A 19671-nucleotide genomic window follows, 5' to 3' on the forward strand; every position below is an offset into this window, starting at 1 on the left:
AATGAAGGAGAGAACAGAAGGCAAGGAGCTGTCCTTTCCTGTCTTTCTGGAAATGCCCTCTTGCATCAGCCTGCAACAAGGCTGACATCGCCATAAATCCTCCAATGGACACATCTCCAACTTCCAAACCCTATCTATTTCTGTTTCTCTCAGCAAATCTGGGTACCTTTGTGAGCTTATCATTTTATGATTCAAAATCAATGCCTCTCAACTGGTAAAATCTAAGTCAGCTCTTTGCTATGCTTGATCAATAACTGATCTGACTTTTGCAAGGCAGAGGGTGAAGCCAGCTGACCCCTGGGACCCAGGTGTTTTTCTACATGGCAGGGTGGCAGGGCAGTGGACAGCTGTAGAGGGGACGGAATATATACTTGGCAGGGCTTAGCAGGCATCTTTTCTACCCTAGACATGCCTGACTGGCAGCCTTGTCCCTCTGCCTATGGAGTCTCATGGGTTTTGCCTGAAAATCGAACCTCCTTTGCTGCTCAGTACTTTGAATTGGTTTTGGAATAAAGGCATGACTTTAGATATTTTTCTAGAACTGTTCCACTTCGTACACTTAGGAATAATAATCTTTTCAGGTGGTCTCCCTGCCCCAATTTCTGCATCCCGGCTGCCATCTATATGGTCAGCCAAGCAGTGCTTCTGCTTCAGTATCCCCTTCATCATGTCTGGTGGAGTCTCTAGGCTTCCCATTGCCCTTGGGGTAACATAGGAGGTCCCCCTCTGGATCTGGTCCCCACTGGCCTGTCCAGTCTTCTCCCCCATGCCCAGGCCATATCATGCTCTCCCCCACCTTCCTGACACCTGACCCCTAGTCTTGAACACTCTCTTCTCTGTGCTGAAACTATTATCCTTCAAGATCTACCCCAGGTACATCTCCCCCATGGCCTCTGCAAAGTTAAGTGCCTCTCCTTTATGTCCCCAGTGCTCCCTCCAGCAGAACTTCTTATTGTCTTCTATACTATGAATCCTAGTAGGTCTCTTTCCTCTATGTCCCCAGCCTTCAGCACACCATGGGCCTTCAATAAAGGGGGACTGAATTCATTCCAGAATATCTCCCACTGTGCCATGTGTGTATCAATTTCAGTTGTCTCACAATTCAAATAACATGTATGGATGTGAGAGCTGGACTCTGAAGAAAGCTGAGCACTGACGAATTGATGCTTTTGAACTGTGGTGTTGGAGAAGACTCTTGAGAGCCCCTTGGACTACAAGGAGATCCAACCAGTCCATCCTAAAGGAGATCAGTCCTGGGTGTTCATTCGAAGGACTGATGCTGAAGCTAAAACTCCAAAACTTTGGCCACCTCATGTGAAGAGTTGACTCATTGGAAAAGACCCTAATGCTGGGAGGGACTGGGGGCAGGAGGAGAAGGGGACGACAGAGGATGAGATGGCTGGATGGTATCACCGACTCAATGGACATGAGTGTGGGTGAATTCTGGGAGTTGGTGATGGACAGGGAGGCCTGGCGTACTGCGATTCATGGGGTCACAAAGAGTTGGACATGACTGAGTGACTGAACTGAATTCAACTGAAGGGAAAATTAGTCTCATCCAACAGCTTTCAGGCTGCTATCTTTTCAACATAAAAATCTTAGACAAACTCTGGGTGTTTGGTAATATTTTCTGCCTGACCATCTGACTCCAAGCAAAAGCCATGGACCAGGAGCATCCAGGTCTACCCCAGACTTACTGAGTCAGAATCTGGATTGTGCCCAGCCCCAGGTGCTCATGTGCACACTCAGACGTGAGCCCCAGGTGCTCATGTGCACACTCAGACGTGAGAAGCACTTCTCTAAAAGACATCCATCTCCTTCCTAACGAAAGCCTGATTTGTGGAATGGTAGAAACACCTCGACAGTTTGACACACCTGTAGAATTAGCCAATCCCAAAAGAACAGAGAAGAGGTGCCCATTACATGGTTGCACCTCCTTTTCTTTCTGTATTAGATAGGACAGCTTACTGTGAAGGTCAAAGGAGCCAGAATTGGGCCCGAGGGAGAAGCTCTAGGAACTGCCAGCGCTGGGTGAACTGATACTGGGCGAGGTGTAATTGGCTGCCATGGGATGGTGCTCAGGCATGAAGCAGGCAAATTCTTGGGGGGGCTGGAGTCTGGAAAGCTGATTTGATGTGGGAACTTCAGACACAGAATGGCTGGATGTCTGGGAAGAAAGGGTGAAGGCTTAGAAGGGAAGTGTACAACGGTTCTCTTCAGAGGGGAGCTGTTTTGCATAAAGTGAAAAAATGAAAATGTTAGTTGTTCAGTTGTGTCTGACTCTTCGTGACCCCATGGACTGCAGCCTGCCAGGCTCCTCTGTCCATGGGATTCTCCCGGCAAGAATACTGGAATGGGTTGCCATTCCCTTCTCCAGGGGATCTTTCCAACCCAGGGATTAAACTAGAGTCTCCTGCATGGCAGGCAGATAGATTCTTTACTGTCTGAGCCATCAGGAAAGCCACAATTTTGCATAAAGGGGACAGTAACAGACTGAACTTTGGGTCTCAGCTGGCAGGAGCAAGTAATAAATACAAAATCTGACTTGCAACAGTAAAAAGGAAAATGTCCTAAGTAAGTGCTGTGTGGATGATACTTTTGGCTTGAAACAGAGAGAGACATGGGCCAAGGGATTATAAAGAACAATAAAGGGAGGGATAGAGAAGGGATGTGGGGCTTCACTGGTGGCCTAGTGGTTAAGAATCTGCCTGCTGGTGCAGGGTACATGGGTTCGATCCCTGGTCCAGGAAGATCCCACGTGCGGTGGAGCAACTGAGCCTGAAAGCCATGACAACCAAAGTCTATGTCCCTAGAGCCTGTGCTCCGCAACAAGAGAAGCCACCGTAATGAGAAGCCCAAGCACTGCAACAAACAGTAGCCCCCAGTCTCCACAACTAGAGAAAACCTCTGCACAGCAATGAAGACCCAGCATGCCCAAAAATAAATAAATCGTTAACAATAAAAAGGAAGAGATGATCGTCCATCACATAATGTAAAAGTTAAACAGACAAAACCCTCAACCAGCAACTCAACTGCACATGCTCCTCGGGACACAGTCTGTGGCTCCTATAGGGGAGGTCAGCAGCACCTTCTCAATGTCCATTGCTGTTACTGCCCCCATCACCCTGAGAGCCTCTGAGGGCACTGCATCCTCTGTGGTGCTCTGGCCCATGGATAGATGCAGATTCTTCCTGAAGTCCTCAGGACTGGGCACGTACAACTGCTTGGCAAAAGGGAAAGAGACCCTAAGAAGACCGCAAGTCCAGATGCTTGGCATGAAAGGCACAAGCTCATCTACAGTGCACGTGTGGCAGGCACGTTCCTATTAGAATCGTTCATCTCCATGAATAAGAGCTGCTATCAGGCACCTATGCGTTCTCGGAGCTGAGGAAAAAGCACAGAGATTTAGTTTTCCCTTCCACCTGCACTAGTCTAAGTGATGCTTTGAGGACCCTCTTTTTCCCTGGGTAGCTGAGAAATGGGAGTAACACAACCTCAGGCAAATCTCCACCTATCCCTGCAGAGCAAGCTGACCCCTAACACCTTTTCAAAATTACAATCTCAGAATACAGCAGGAAAGACAAAACAAGAGCAAGACACATGCCCCTGGTATCCTAGGGTCATTTCTGGATGCCAAGCCTTCCTCCCTTGCTACCAACTGAGCCTCTGATAAGTCTTGCTCTGCCACTGGTGAGTGATGGTGGTAAGCAAGTTTACATTTAGGTGATGGCTGGAAAATCCAGTGAGTGTCTGTGGGAAGTCCCACAGACAGAACCCATATCATTTCTGGGAAGGCAAGATTCACCCACAGAAGAAAGTCAGAGAATGGAATACTGTAGCCCAAGCAGATGATGCCTCAGCCAAAGTCTAAAAGGTAGGTGGCAGCAAAGCCGGGGGTGGGAGGTCCTTCATACACAGCTGGGTAAGACCAGCATCACCTGGGGAAAGCTGCAGCACTACATTCCCAGAAGGGGTTATGGTGACGGATAAATGGTCCAGTGCCCTAGGGCATCACTGGGCTCTGGGAGGAAGGGAGGGCTCTAACTGTGAGCAGGTGCCTGGCTTCCCCAGGATAGCTCCTGGGGAGATGCTAAGTACAGCAAGGCTTCAAGGGCTGATTGGGAGAGAGTGGTCCAGGGGAGACAGAAGGCTCTGAGCATGGTGGATTGCTTTCACTATGCTGTAGTCCCCTCCTGCCTGGAGGGAAATGACTTAGAACAGGTACAGGAATTTGAACTGCCAAATAAAAATAGCTGTGAAAAGAAGAGAAGCAAAAAGCAAAGGAGAAAAAGAAAGATATAAGCATCTGAATGCAGAATTCCACAGAATAGCAAGAGATAAGAAAGCCTTCTTCAGCGATCAATGCAAAGAAATAGAGGGAAATAACAGAATGAGAAAGACTAGAGGTCTTTTCAAGAAAATTAGAGATACCAAGGGAACATTTCATGCAAAGATGGGCTCAATAAAGGACAGAAATAGTATGGACCTAACAGAAGCAACAGATATTAAGAAGATGTGGCAAGAATACACAGAACTGTACAAAAAAGATCTTTACGACCAAGATAATCACGATGGTGTGATCACTCATCTAGAGCCAGACATCCTGCAATGTGAAGTCAAGTGGGCCTTAGAAAGCATGACTACGAACAAAGCTAGTGGAGGTGATGGCATTCCAGTGGAGCTATTTCAAATCCTGAAAGATGATGCTGTGAAAGTGCTGCACTCAATATCCCAGCACATTTGGAAAACTCAGCAGTGGCCACAGGACTGGAAAAGGTCAGTTTTCATTCCAATCCCAAAGAAAGGCAATGCCAAAGAATGCTCAAACTACCGCATAATTGCACTCATCTCACATGCTAGTAAAGTAATGCTCAGAATTCTCCAAGCCAGGCTTCAGCAATACATGAACTGTGAACTTCCTGATGTTCAAGCTGGTTTTAGAAAAGGCAGAGGAACCAGAGATCAAATTGCCAACATCCGCTGGATCATGGAAAAAGCAAGAGAGTTCCAGAAAAACACCTATTTCTGCTTTATTGACTATGCCAAAGCCTTAGACTGTGTGGATCACAATAAACTGTGGAAAATTCTGAGAGAAATGGGAATACCAGACCACCTGACCTGCCTCTTGAGAAATCTGTATGCAGGTCAGGAAGCAACAGTTAGAACTGGACATGGAACAACAGACTGGTTCCAAATAGGAAAAGGAGTATGTCAAGGCTGTATATTGTCACCCTGCTTATTTAACTTCTATGCAGAGTACATCATGAGAAATGCTGGACTGGAAGAAACACAAGCTGGAATCAAGATTGCTGGGAGAAATATCAGTCACCTCAGATATGCAGATGACACCACCCTTATGGCAGAAAGTGAAGAGGAACTAAAAAGCCTCTTGATGAGAGTGAAAGAGGAGAGTGAAAAAGTTGGCTTAAAGCTCAACATTCAGAAAAGTAAGATCATGGCATCTGGTCCCATCACTTCATGGGAAATAGATGGGGAAACAGTGGAAACAGTGTCAGACTTTATTTTTGGGGGCTCCAAAATCACTGCAGATGGTGACTGCAGCCATGAAATTAAAAGATGCTTACTCCTTGGAAGGAAAGCTGTTATCAACCTAGATAGCATATTGAAAAGCAGAGACATTACTTTGCCGACTAAGGTCCGTCTAGTCAAGGCTATAGTTTTTCCTGTGGTCATCTATGGATGTGAGAGTTGGACTGTGAAGAAGGCTGAGCGCCGAAGAATTGATGCTTTTGAACTGTGGTGTTGGAGAAGATTCTTGAGGGTCCCTTGGACTGCAAGGAGATCCAACCAGTCCATTCTGAAGGAGATCAACCCTGGGATTTCTTTGTAAAGAATGATGCTAAAGCTGAAACTCCAGTACTTTGGCCACCTCATGCAAAGAGTTGACTTATTGGAAAAGACTCTGATGCTGGGAGGGATTGGGGTCAGGAGGAGAAGGGGACAACAGAGGATGAGATGGCTGGATGGCATCACTGACTCGATGGACGTGAGTCTGAGTGAACTCCGGGAGTTGGTGATGGACAGGGAGGCCTGGCGTGCTGCGATTCATGGCGTCGCAAAGAGTTGGACATGACTGAGTGACTGAACTGAACTGAAACTGTGTTTGCTTGGTGGCTCTTGCTGCTTGCCAGAAGCCAGTCCAGGGAGGAGCCTGTTCTACTGGGCAGTTACGCCTGGCACATATCTGCAGAAACCTCACTCAGAACTGGGCCCCAGGGGCTTGGGGATCATCGCAGCTCCTCACCCTGGCATCCAAAATCTTGACCGTCAACCCTCCCCTTCGCCTGATCTCTCCAAACTCACTCCCCATTTCTCCCTAGTCCCTACCCACTCCACAAGCCAGACTGGCTTCCTGATACTGCCCACTGTGCCCTGAATAGCCTCCTACAGTGCAGCCTTCACCCTTACATCTGCTTCAGGAAGAGTCAGCCCTCCCCCCTAGGAACTGAAGGCCTCCCCCAGTGAGGGACAGCCTGCTTCATCTGCGATCAGTAAAACAAAACAAAACCAACCCAGTAAAACATGGCTCACTCCAGTTTGCTCTACAAAGCTGGGAGAAGGGGCTAGACAGGAGACATATCTGGGACTAGTGGTGATGCTCTTCCCTGGAGAAAGGAGCACTTCCAGTTCCCAGTCAGTCCTAGCCAGTAGAAAAGAAAACTGGCCCCAAGTGGAGGGTGGAGTTTGCCCCCATGGAGGAGTAAAGTGGGCCAGTACGGTGGAAGGAGGGAAGATTCTGCTCTTGGTCTGGGAGCTGGTTTAGGAATTCCAGGAAAGCATTTTGACTTTGACTACTGCTACACATATCAGAGAACCAGGAGCGCCTATCTGTGATCTGTTAGCCTGCTGGGGTGATGGCTGGGGAGACAGACTAAATGCTGTCTACAGCAAGTAAGCTTGAGGGAAGAGGGGAATGATGCAGAATCACCATTAGCCACCCACAGCTGGCAGACTGAGGCAGGGAGCCATCATCAGGTCATTGCTCCTAACGTTACACCTGTTTACATCACTTTGCCTGGCATGGTGAAGTGATACAGGGAGGTGCTGCTTCCTTCTTGTCTTTGTTCCACACAAAGTCACATTTTCCATCATTCATTCATCCGCTCAACACTTGCCAATCACCTGCCTTGTGCCTGGCCCTGTGCTGGGCGCTGCAGACACACCAACAAATGGATGGCATCCTTGCCTTCTTGGCCTCGTTGTCAAGAGTGGAAAATAGCCTTGTGCCCCAAGGTAGGGGCCCCACGCATTTTTCATATACAGAACAAACATTATCAACATGTTTTACTTTGCATACATTGAACACTGAAATAAGTACAAACTCTGTTTGGAAATTACATCTAAATTTAAGTACAAAAATATGATTCCAAATCTGTAGGTATCTCATTTATCAAAGACAAAACAGATTGGGATCATTCTCCAGATATGGCTTTGGGTTTTGCTTTCCTCTCTTAAAATCCCATTGGGAACGTGGTCCAGGCTTAGAAAGCTTTTATATTCTCTCTAGGCTTTCTTTTCAAAAGCAAGACTTTCACTGGGGCCAGTTATTACATGTCAAAACAAAACAAGGCAAATTCTTTACTCAAATAGCTTTCCATTCACTCATTCATTCATTCAAGGCCTATTTCTTGAGCACCTACCACTGGCGCCAGACATGTGTTAAACCTGAGAAATTCTACTGTGAACAGGAGCGACAGAATCCTGTCCTCAGGATCCTAATGGTCTAGTGAATTACACTCAACCAGAGCTCAGGCCTCCCGAGCTTGGGAACACAGTTTCCCACTCTAGTTTCTACTCTTTTCTCCGCCTCTGGCTTGATCCTAACTAGATGGACACTGAGATGACCCACCGTGCTCTTTACATCTCATATATCTCACCTGTGTCTCCTCTTACTCAGCATTTCATCTTTTTCACTTTGTTCAAAAAGGCTGCCCTTGGGGCTCAGTGGCAAAGAATCCGCCTGCCAATGCAGGAGACATGGGGGTTCGATCTCTGGGTCGGGAAGACCCCCTGGAGAAGGAAATGGCCACCCAATCCAGTATTTTTGCCTGGGAAACCCTACAGACAGAAGAGCCTGGTGGGCAACAGTCTGCTGCTGCTGCTAAGTCGCTTCAGTCATGTCTGACTCTGTGCGACCCCATAGACGGCAGCCCACCAGGCTCCCCCATCTCTGGGATTCTCCAGGCAAGAACACTGGAGTGGGTTGCCATTGCCTTCTCCAATGCATGAAAGGGAAAAGTGAAAGTGAAGTTGCTCCATCGTGTCTGACTCTTTGCGACCCCATGGACTGCAGCCTACCAGGCTCCTCTGCCCATGGGATTTTCCAGGCAAGTACTGGAGTGGGGTGCCATCGCCTTCTCTGGGGCTACAATCTGTGGGGTCGCAAAAGAGTCAGAAACAAGTGAGTAACTAAAAAACGACAAACTTTGTTCAAGAGCTAATTATTCTGGCTTTCTCCAAGGGTGGACTTAATTACCCCTCCCATCTTTCTAGCTTAAAGATTAAGGGAGACAAAGTTGTGCAGGGGACAATCAGAGGTCCTGCCAGTCTGGGCAGCTGAACTGGATTAGGACTGAATGCCTGACTAAAACGCAGCCATTCAAAGTCTGACCAGTGGTCTGGCATCAGCCTGCCTGATAGGGACATGAATGAAAAACACAGCTAATCACACCCTTTCCATTGTTGTTCAGTTACCAGGTCATGTCTGACTCTTTGCGACCCCATGGACTGCAGCACACCAGACTTCCCTGTCCTTCATCATCTCCTAGAGCTTGCTCAAACTTATGTCTATTGAGTCAGTGATACCATCCAACCATCTCATCCTCTGTTGTCCCCTTCTTCTCTTGCCCTCAATCTTTCGCAGCATCAGGGTCTTTCCCAGCAAGTCGGCTCTTTGCATCAGGTGGCCAAAGGATTGGAGCTTCAGTTTCAGCATCAGTCCTTCCAATGAATATTCATGGTTGCAGTCCTTTAGGATTGACTGGTTTCATCTACTTGGAGTCCAAGGGACTTTCAGAGTCTTCTCTAGCACCACAGTTCAAAAGCATCAATTCTTCAGTGCTCAGCCTTCTTTATGGTCCAACTTTCACATCCATACATGATTACTGGAAAAACCATAGTTTGACTATATGAATCTTTGTTGGCAAAGTGCTTTATAATGTGTTGTCTAGGTTTGTCATAGCTTTTCTACCAAGGAGCAAGCATCTTTTAATTTCATGGCTGCAGGTACTGTTCTTAGTGATTTTGTAGCATAAGAAAATAAAATCTGTTTCCATTTTCCCCCATCAATTTGCCATGAAGTGATGGGACTAGTGCATTCTCTTGGGAAAACTCTATTAACCTTTGACCTGCTTTGTTTTGTATGCCAAGGCCAAGTTTGTCTGTTACTCCAGGTTATCTCTTGACTTCCTACTTTTGCATTCTAGTCCCCTATAATGAGAAGGACAAAGGACATCTGTTTTGGGTGTTAGTTCCAGAAGGTCTTATAGGTCTTCATAGAACCGTTGGACTTCAGCTTCTTCAGTATTACTGGCTGGGGCATAGACTTAGATTACTGTGATATTGAATAGTTTGCCTTGGAAATGAAGAGATCATTTTGTCATTTTTGAAACTGCATTTTGGATTCTTTTGTTGACTATGAAGGCTACTCCATTTCTTCTAAGGGATTCTTGCCCACAGTAGTAGGTATAATGGTCATCTAGTTCAATTCACCCATTCCAGTCCATTTTAGTTCACTGTTTCCTAAAATGTTGATGTTCACTCTTGCCATCTCCTGTTTGACCACTTCCAATTTGCCTTGATTCACAGACCTAACATTCCAGATTCCTATGCAGTACTGCTCTTTACAGCATTAGACATTACTTCCATCACCATTCACATCTACAACTGGATGTTGTTTTTGCTTTGGCTCTGTCTCCATTCTTTCAGGAGTTATTTCTCCACTGATCTTCCATAGCATATTGGGCACCTACCAACCTGGGAAGTTCATCTTTCAGTATCCTATCTACTGTGGATAGAATAGTGACTGGGGCTCAGATCATGAACTCCTTATTGCCAAATTCAGACTTAAATTGACGAAAGTAGGGGAAACCACTAGACCATTCAGGTATGACCTAAATCAAATCTCTTAGGATTACAGAGTGGAAGTGACAAATAGATTGAACGGATTAGATCTGATAGACTGTGTGCCTGAAGAAATAGGGACAGAGGTTCATGACACTGTACAGGAGGCAGTGATCAAGACCATCTCCAAGAAAAAGAAATTCAAAAAGGCAAAATGGTTGTTTGAGAAGGCCTTACAAATGGCTGAGAAAAGAAGAGAAGCTAAATGCAAAGGAGGAAAGGAAAGATATATCCATTTGAATGCAGAGTTCCAAAAAATAGCAATAAGAGATAAGAAAGCCTTCCTCAGTGATCAGTGCAAAGCAATAGAGAAAAATAATAGAATGGGAAAGACTAGAGATCTCTTCAAGAAAATTAGAGATATCAAGGGAACATTTCATGCAAAGATGGGCACAATAAAGGACAGAAATGGTACAGATCTAACAGAAACAGAAGATGTTAAGGAAAGGAGGCAAGAATACATAGAACTGTACAAAAAAGATCTTCATGACCCAGGTAACCATGATGGTGTGATCACTCACCTAGAGCCAGACATACTGGAATGTGAAGTCAAGTGGGCATTAGGAAGCATCACTATGAACAAAACTAGAGGAGGTGATGGAATTCCGGTTGAGCTATTTCAAATCCTAAGAGATGATGTTGTTAAAGTGCTGCATTCAATATGCCAGAAAATATGGAAAACATAGCAGTGGCCACAGGACTGGAAAAGGTCAGTTTTCATTCCAATCCCAAAGAAAGGCAATGCCAAAGAATGCTCAGATTAATGCACAATTGCACTCATCTCACACACTAGTGAAATAATGCTCAAAATTCTCCAAGCCAGGCTTCCATAGTACATTAGCCGTGAACTTCTTGGTGTTTAAGCTGGATTTCGAAAAGGCAGAGGGACCAGAGATCAAATTTCCAACATCCGTTGGATCATCAAAAAAGCAAGAAAATTCCAGAAAAACATCTATTTCTGCTTTATTGACTACACCAAAGCCTTTGACTGTGTGCATCACAAAAAACTATGAAAAATTCTTAAAGAGATGGGAATACCAGACCACCTCACCTGACTCCTGAGAAATCTGTATGCAGGTCAAGAAGCAACAGTTAAAACTGGACATGGAACAACAGATTGGTTCCAAATTGGGAAAGGAGTACGTCAAGCCTGTATATTGTCACCCTGCTTAATCCATTTATATGCAGAGTATATCAGTGAAATGCCAGGCTGGATGAAGCACAAGCTGGAATCAAGGTTGCTTGGAGAAATATCAATAACTTTAGATATGCAGATGACACTACCCTTATGGCAGAAAGTGAAGAGGAACTAAAGAACCTCTTTTTTTGTTTCTTCTAAAGGGCCTCTTGAGGAAAGTGAAGGAGGAGAGTGAAAAAGTTGGCTTAAAATTCAACATTCAGAAAACTAAGATCATGGCATCCGGTCCCGTCACTCCATGGCAAGTAGATGGGGAAATAATGGAAACAGTGAGATACGTTATATTCTTGGGGTCCAGAATCACTGCAGATGGTGACTGCAGCCATGAAATTAAAAGGCACTTGCTCCTTGGAAGAGAAGCTATGACAAACCTAGACAGCATATTAAAATGCAGAGCTATTACTTTACTGACAAAAGTCCGTCTAGTCAAAGCTATGGTTTTTCCAGCAGTCATATATGTATGTGAGAGCTGGACTCTAAAGAAAGCTGTGCACAGAAGAACTGATGCTTTTGAACTGTGGTGTTGGAGAAGACTCTTGAGTGTCCCTCAGACTGCAAGGAGATCCAACCAGTCCATCCTAAAGGAGATCAGTCCTCAATATTCATTGGAACAACTGATAATGAAGCTGAAACTCCAATACTCTGGCCACCTGATGTGAAGAACTGACTCATTGCAAAAGACCCAATGCTGGGAAAGATTGAAAGTGGGAGGAGAAGGGGCTGACAGAGGATGAGATGGTTGGATGGCATCACTGGCTCCATGGACGGTGATGTTTGAGTAAGCTCTGGGAGATGGTGATGGACAGGGAAGGCTGGCATGCTGCAGTCCATGGGGTTGCAAAGAGTCAGACACGACTGAGTGACTGAACTGACTAACTGATGGGCCCGGGAAGCTGAACAATGAAAGATACAGAGAACATAGACAGAGAAAGAGGCAGTATGTAACAGGGACTTTAACGACATATGAAGGGAAGGCAACAGACAAAGGCAGAGAAGTCCATGGAACACCATGAGTTATCAGCAAGCAGAAGCTGCAGCAGCAGCAGCAACCAAATGGCAGCACGGAGATGACTCCAGCATCCCTGCCCAGGCAGCAGAACTACTGATGTTACCACTAGAACTCTTGCTACTCCATACACTGTTCAGTCCCCTGTGAGCGCCTTCTCTGCACTGGCCTTCCCATCCTTATTTCTCCTTAGTTCATTGCTATACCTCCATCACCTAAGAGTAAGCTGGACCTTCTATCTTTGCATCCTAAAAGAGGTAAACAAAAATCCACATCCATCTAAGGCCATTGTGTCTCCACTGCCAGAGCCAATAGTTTCAGTTCAGTTCAGTTCAGTCGCTCAGTTGTGTCCGACTCTGCGATCCCATGAATTGCAGCACGCCAGGCCTCCCTGTCCATCACCATCTCCCAGAGTTCACTCAGACTCACGTCCAATGAGTCAGTGATGCCATCCAGCCATCTCATCCTCTGTCGTCCCCTTCTCCTCCTGACCCCAATCTCTCCCAGCATCAGAGTCTTTTCCAATGAGTCAACTCTTTGCATGAGGTGGCCAAAGTACTGGAGTTTCAGCTTCAGCATCATTCCCTCCAAAGAAATCCCAGGGCTGATCTCCTTCAGAATGGACTGGTTGGATCTCCTTGCAGTCCAAGGGACTCTCAAGAGTCTTCTCCAACACCACAGTTCAAAAGCATCAATTCTTTGGCGCTCAGCTTTCTTCACAGTCCAACTCTCACATCCATACATGACCACAGGAAAAACCATAGCCTTGACTAGACGGACTTCAGTTGGCAAAGTAATTTCTCTGCTTTTGAACATACTATCTAGGTTGCTCACAACCTTTCTTCCAAGGAGTAAGCATCTTTTAATTTCATGGCTGCAATCACCATCTGCAGTAATTTTGGAGCCCCCAAAAATAAAGTCTGACACTGTTTCCACTGTTTCCCCATCTATTTCCCATGAAGTGATGGGACCGGATGCTATGATCTTCGTTTTCTGAATGTTTAGAAACCTGCTAATGCAGAGGCTGTATTCTGGCTCTCCAGCCTCTGCCTGTATGCCCTCCGTGCAAGCCCAAGGAACACACAACCTTCCCCGGGTGCTGAGCGATGATCAAAACTTGAAATGCACTAGCAGCGTGTAGGCTTTCCAGCACTTTCTCCTGAGCACTGTGGGATAATTACTATTGATTGGAAGATGTCATAAGACTTGAGAAAGGGCACCCTGGACAAACTGGGCACATGAGTTAGATGAGTTGCCTTGGACATTCTGAGCTGTACAATGTGGGTAATATATCACCCAGGATTTGTGAGAACAAATAGGCTACTCCATTTCTCACAGCAGAGTGCCTGTGCGTTACAAACTCCTCTAGTGATACATTGTGATGATCAGAAGGCAGGTGCAGCCCCTCCGAGACACACGGCAAAGCTGCCTTCAGCCGACAAGACTGACAAGAGCGGCCTACCTTGCCAGCCAGGCTTGCAAACTGGCTTGACGTCCACCTGCACCAGGGTGTCCTGCGCTGCGGGCTTCTGTCCACAGTCATAGGCGGTTACTAGGATCTCATACTGGTGCTGCTTGTCATAGCTCAGCTTCTCCGTGTTTCTGACGTTGCCTGAGGACACAGGGACATTGAAAATAATTTCAGATCAAGTGAACCACGTTGCAGTTCTTCAAAATCCCTTCTGCCCTCCTCCAGCCTTCACCAGAATAAAATGTCCCCTTTTCCTATCTCTTTATAAAAGCACGTAGGGAGCGTGGCTTCCTCATGTGGCCTGCTTGAGCCTTAGTGGCAGAGTCCTAGGAACTGCTGGCTGGAGCCACTCCAGCTGTGGGACAGAACTGGCAGGGAATTATGTGCACACATCTGGAGCCCAGCTGGTTGTATTAAGTATGGGGTGGTCAGAATACCACCCTAAACTGCACCCACATGGCTATGTCCCCGATACAAGGTGTCGTGTGCTCACGTTACAGGAAATCTCTGGGAAAAAGATGGAATTCAGAAACTTCTCAACATGTATTTATTTTTTAACATCTGGGCTCTTTGCCAGGAACATGCGCTGCCTCTTCTCACATTATTTTGCTACCAAATAGGAAGTAAAATCAATAAGAGAAGACGTGTGACCTCTCTTCTGAAAGCTACACAGAATAATAGATTCCTTGCCCTGGTGGCAAAGACATTTTTCTTCTCCAAGAGAGATCAGATATTGTTTCTGAGCCATTTGTGTGTTTTTGTTCCCATGGGTTAGATACAATGGTTCAGAAATATTTGACAATTAATGAGCAAACTTTTATTTGACTATTTTTGCTGAAATACAATTTTGGTTTCAAAAATGAATCAAGGCCTGATGTGCATTTAATTCTTTTAACTGTTTGATTCCCAGAGATTAAAGTCTTTCTTTCAGAAGAATAATTTCATTCCGGCTTTTCTTTTCCAATGAAAATTAGAGTTGACAGCAAATTAGAACTCAAATGATATCATCATCCTTTGCTAGACGCAAAATCAAGAAGATGAAAATTAAAAAACAGATCAACAAGCAAATACACAAACATGGAATCACTGACTCAGGTACACAATTTCTGTGTAACTTTATTGAATTAAAAAAAAATTATTAAAATATAGTTGATTTGCAATGTTGCGTTAATTTCTGCTGTACAGCAAAGTGACTTAGTTATACATACATATTCTTTGGCATGTTCTTTTCCATTATGGCTTGTCATAGGATATTGAATATAGTTCCCCATGCTATACAATAGGACCGTGTTGTTTATCTGTCTTACATGTACAGGTTTGCATCTGCTCATCCTGAACTCCCAGTCCTTTCCTCCCCCACACCCCTTCCCCCTTGGCAACTACTAGTCTGTTCTCTCTGACTGTGTGACTCAGGTATATATTTATTTCAGTCTCAGCTTGGGGCCCTGCACATGCGTGAAAGGGCTCAGTGTGGGGTTGGTAAAATTCTCTGTGGCTTCTGTTAACAAACTAGTTCATGGTTATAGCCATCACAAGGGAGTACTTCTGCCAGGTGGAAGCACTGTAATAGGACCATGAGAATATGCTTCAGCAACATCAAATTGAATTTTGAACAAAATGTTTTAACTTTCTCTTTCTTTAAAGTTAAATGGCTCTCAAAAGATACACCTCGTAGAAGGGGAAGGCTCAGGGTTTACAGGCCGTGTGACATTCAGCAGACCAACACTATTGATTGCGGGAGAAAAATAAACACTCAAGACCGCAATATTTGGCTCAATTTACCGCAGCTCCACTTGAGTAAGAAGTCTTAATGAAACTGTCTGAGAAACCAACTCACTTTCTCCACCACCACCAGTTTCACACAAGGGAGAATGGGTTTCAGAGGATAGGATTTGGAGCATTAGATAAACATGAGAGTATAATAATGTTGCCAATGGTTGTGGGGGAAGGGTTGTATTTGGCTAAGTCACACTTTAAAAAAATTTCTTTTTAAGATCACAAAAAACCATCCTTCTGCTTTTGTGACAATTGTTATTATTCTCCCAACTTGTTAATGATTTCTCCTAGTGGCATCTTCTCAGGAGACCTGAGACCACAGCTACCCCAGGTGAACACTGATCTCTGTGCATATTTCTCTGTTCCAAATGAACCTGGGAAGCTAACTCTCAAAGAACTATCAGTATCTACCATGTGTCACAGCGAAAGTATTTTTTGAAAACTCAGCTGGGGCGGTGGATTCAGTGAGACAATCGCACTGACCTACACCCTCCTTCTGCCGGAATTTAAACTGGGGCAGCCGTTTTGGAAAGCTACACAGGTTGGTCACTTTGCAACTGCTCATACCTTTTGGCTAAGCAATTTCACATCTAAAAACTTACTCCAGGAAAATGATACAAATTGCAAACCAACAAATATGTTCATCTAAGCGTTATTTATTATTAAAACATCGAAAAAGAGTAAAGAAACTGGATGCCCAATCGTCAGGAGACAAGCTAAGCCTGAATCTCTGCTTAGATGGACTGCTTTTCACAGTAAAGTATTAATTATTAACTGCTTTATGGATGGAGAAAATCCATGCAATTAAATGATAAGTGAAAAAAGGGAAAGTGTGGCCTTACTTTTGTTTCAAAACTTCATGGAAAAAGTGCTGGCAAAATGTCAGTGGTAGTCCTCTTTGGTGAGATTACAAAAGTGACTTTGTACTTTTCTAGGCTGCCCAGTTTCCCACCAGGGGCGTGCAGTTCCTCCTCTTCTATTCAGGTGGAAGGGAAGTATATTCATGTACTTGAAGATAAGCAGACTTGGGCTCACACCTCACTCTTAAGTGGCCAAGGGCCCTGACTCTCCAGGGCAGCCTGCAGAGGGCTCAGCAGAGGCTGTGTGAAACCAACCACTGCTTGGAAGGTACAAAAGCCTGCTGAGTCGAGGCGGGTGTTCTGGTGAGCCCCGCACCTCCCTGTGCGGTCCTCCCCAACCCTGGTTGAGTGCTTGCTCTGTGCCGACAGTCTGAGGAATGCCTTGTGAGATCCGCCCTCTCACACAGGCACAGTATTTGTTTATTTGTCTATTTCGGCTGTGCTGGGTCTTCACTGTGGTGCTCAGGCTTTCTCTACTTGTGGCTGATGTGGGCTTCTCCAGTTGTGCTATGCAGGATTAGCTGCCCCACAACATGTGGGATCTTAGTTCCCTGATCAGGGATTGAACCTGTGTCTCCGGCACTGGAAGGCTGATTCTTTAAACAACTAGACCACCAGGGAAGTCCCTCAGGCACAGTATTTAATTCCCATTTTACAATGACGATCTGATATCAAGTTTAAGTAATTCATCAAGGATCTCCTTCTTCCCCTCTCTCTCACAGTGGTGGGCAGAGGATTAAGGCAAACCTTGGTATTTTTGAACTTAAATACTATTGTCATACATTCCTGTCAAATATCACTGAGGACAGTGATAATATCACTGGTGAAAAAGCTTTGGAATCAACATTCAGGGGACCTGGCTCCAGTCCCCATTCTGCTAGCTCTTTACTCTTTAGGAATCAGTTTTTCCATCAGTTCAACAAAAGTGAGGCTCTAGGACCTACCAATCTGAGGGAGACTAGTCAAGTGCTAGAAGATACAGGGGGCCCGGAAGCCATCTGAAATGGATCCAGAATATCCCAAGAGGTGGCAGTGCCACCAACTTGGTTACCTGCTCATAATTTCAGCTTGAAAATCCATGGGGAGTGAGTAACCTTCATGCCCGAGTCACCCAGGCAAGTATCTGATAATCATGGTGTCATGAGTGGAACACTCTCCATGCCGGGTACCCTGTTAACACCATCCACAGGCACTGCCTCTCCTCGAGGCCTCACTGTTACTGCCATGATCTCTCAGGGGAGGAGTTCAAGGGAAGGGAGGCCGAGTACCCCTAGTTGGAAGAGGTTGATTCTTGCATTCAGACTGGTCAAATCACTTCCATGTAATGTCATCTGTCCTCCCTGATGCCTTGTTTCCCTTCTTTCCCCCACAAGCAAAGAGTCTGGCAGGTGGGAGGGCCCCAGAACTATCTCCCTAAAGTCCTGGGGCCTGAATGAGTGGACCCCAACTCAGCAGTACTTTTTCTCATGTGCATGTGAAGAACTTCTTCAAGGAGCTAGGAAGGTCGCTGGGAGAAATGATGGATAAGGGCCAACTGGAAAGCTCATTAGAATGGGAGCTGCTTCTCTGTCTGCCCTGAGGTTCTGCCTTCATTACTGGAGAACTGCTTTTGTAAACCTTGCCATCAAGGGCCCACAATCCCTGGGAGTGCCCGCTTTCCTCTACATCTCAGGCTGTAAAGCAACGTTGGAGGCAGAGGCCTGGCGAAGGACCATTACTCACTTTTAATGAGACAGCCAGGGAAATAAATTGGCATATGTTAGTGAAATGGCTCATCAAGGTGAGTAATTATCTTCGTGGCTGGGGCAGTTTACCCTCTGATAAAGGAATTAGCATCTCCTCTCTCCCAGGGCTGCGGCTCTCCAGAACTAAGGCAGGAGGCCAAGGGCAGCTTGACCACTCATTCTGGATGTCCTCCCCACATCCAGTCCAGCTCTATAGCAAGGACTTGTCACTCCCCCAGTTCCAGAGCTCTCAGAGTCATAGACTGCACAGCTGACCACAGGAGACCAGAAAAATACAAAGCGTTACTCTATATTTTATACAGTGGGGTGCGAGTGCCTGTGTGTGTGTGCGGTGGGGACAGATCAGCTACGCCACAAGGCCTTGTAGGAAAAGCTATCCAGAGCAATTCTGGCAGGCTCTACAAATGAAATTACCTGCTTCTTAAACTTGAGCCAAACTTTTATTACAGTACAGTATTTTCTCCTTCACTTTCTCATGCACTGATTTTGTGTCCCACAGAATTAACCTCTAGTGAGTGATGCCCAGGTGTGTGATGGACACTGGCCATGTTTTTGAACATCTTATAAGGAAACGTCTCTATTATCACGTTATCTGCTTTATGAATATTGGTTTCATCTTTTGAGACAGATGATAAATTCCAGGATGCCAAGGATGAGGGAATCTGTAACAGTTCCCAGGATGCAGAGCACTCTGTTACAGGGTATGTTTCTCCCTGGTCTCAACATCAGGAAGCCTGGGAAGCGCCGAAGATTTGCAAGCAGGTGATGGTATTTCCCTCTAGGCACTGGCTACCAGGAGGCTCAGGGCTAAGTCACTGCCTACCCCTGGGTCTGGTTCAGGGCAAGCTTTGTGCACCACCTTCATCCCTGATGCTGCCTTTCTAGTTTTTTGTGTGTGTTTTTTTGCTAGATGGTAAGCTCCATGTGAGCAGGCCTGCTTATGCTATGACTTCCCTTCTCTGTTTATTCCCAGTTTCCAGACTATGCCTGGTGCTTAATAAACACTGACAGAGTGGATGAACCTCAGGTTATACAAAGTTTACATCTTTGAGCAGTTAAACCCTGTTTGAAATAAAATGAGGATAATATACATATAACCACACACTCGTGCTAATAATGAAACAATGTAGTTGGCAAATAATTATCATTTGATTGACATCAAATTATTGAGAGTTGAAGTAGGCTGAGCTGCCTGGGCCTCTGCTTATGGTGTTTATACTGGAATGAGTTTTTAAAATAATGCTGATGGGGAAATATTCAAATGGCTTTCTAAGTTTAGTTTGAGATTGGGGTCTAGTGCAACGGGTCTTTCATTCCTCATTCCAACTAGGGTGGAAATTGTAAAAACACATTGGCAAGAATGGATATAGATGATGTGGCACTATATACAATGGAATATTACTCAACCACAAAAGTGACGGAACTGTGCTGTTTGCAAAGACACGGATGGACCTAGAGACTGTTATACAGAG

General features: G+C 45.4%; 1 protein-coding gene across 1 annotated transcript in view; it reads right to left on the reverse strand.

The window, feature by feature from the left end:
- Positions 1–19671, reverse strand: part of CLSTN2 (calsyntenin 2) — a 731451-nt gene that overhangs the window by 148910 nt on the left and 562870 nt on the right. The window contains exon 5 of the mRNA XM_052642128.1: positions 13810–13959. Within this exon, the coding sequence (XP_052498088.1) occupies positions 13810–13959 (150 nt within the window). The remainder of the gene's footprint in view (positions 1–13809; positions 13960–19671) is intronic.

This window comes from Budorcas taxicolor, chromosome 1, assembly GCF_023091745.1.
Source record: "Budorcas taxicolor isolate Tak-1 chromosome 1, Takin1.1, whole genome shotgun sequence".
In the NCBI taxonomy this organism is placed as follows: Eukaryota; Metazoa; Chordata; class Mammalia; order Artiodactyla; family Bovidae; genus Budorcas; species Budorcas taxicolor.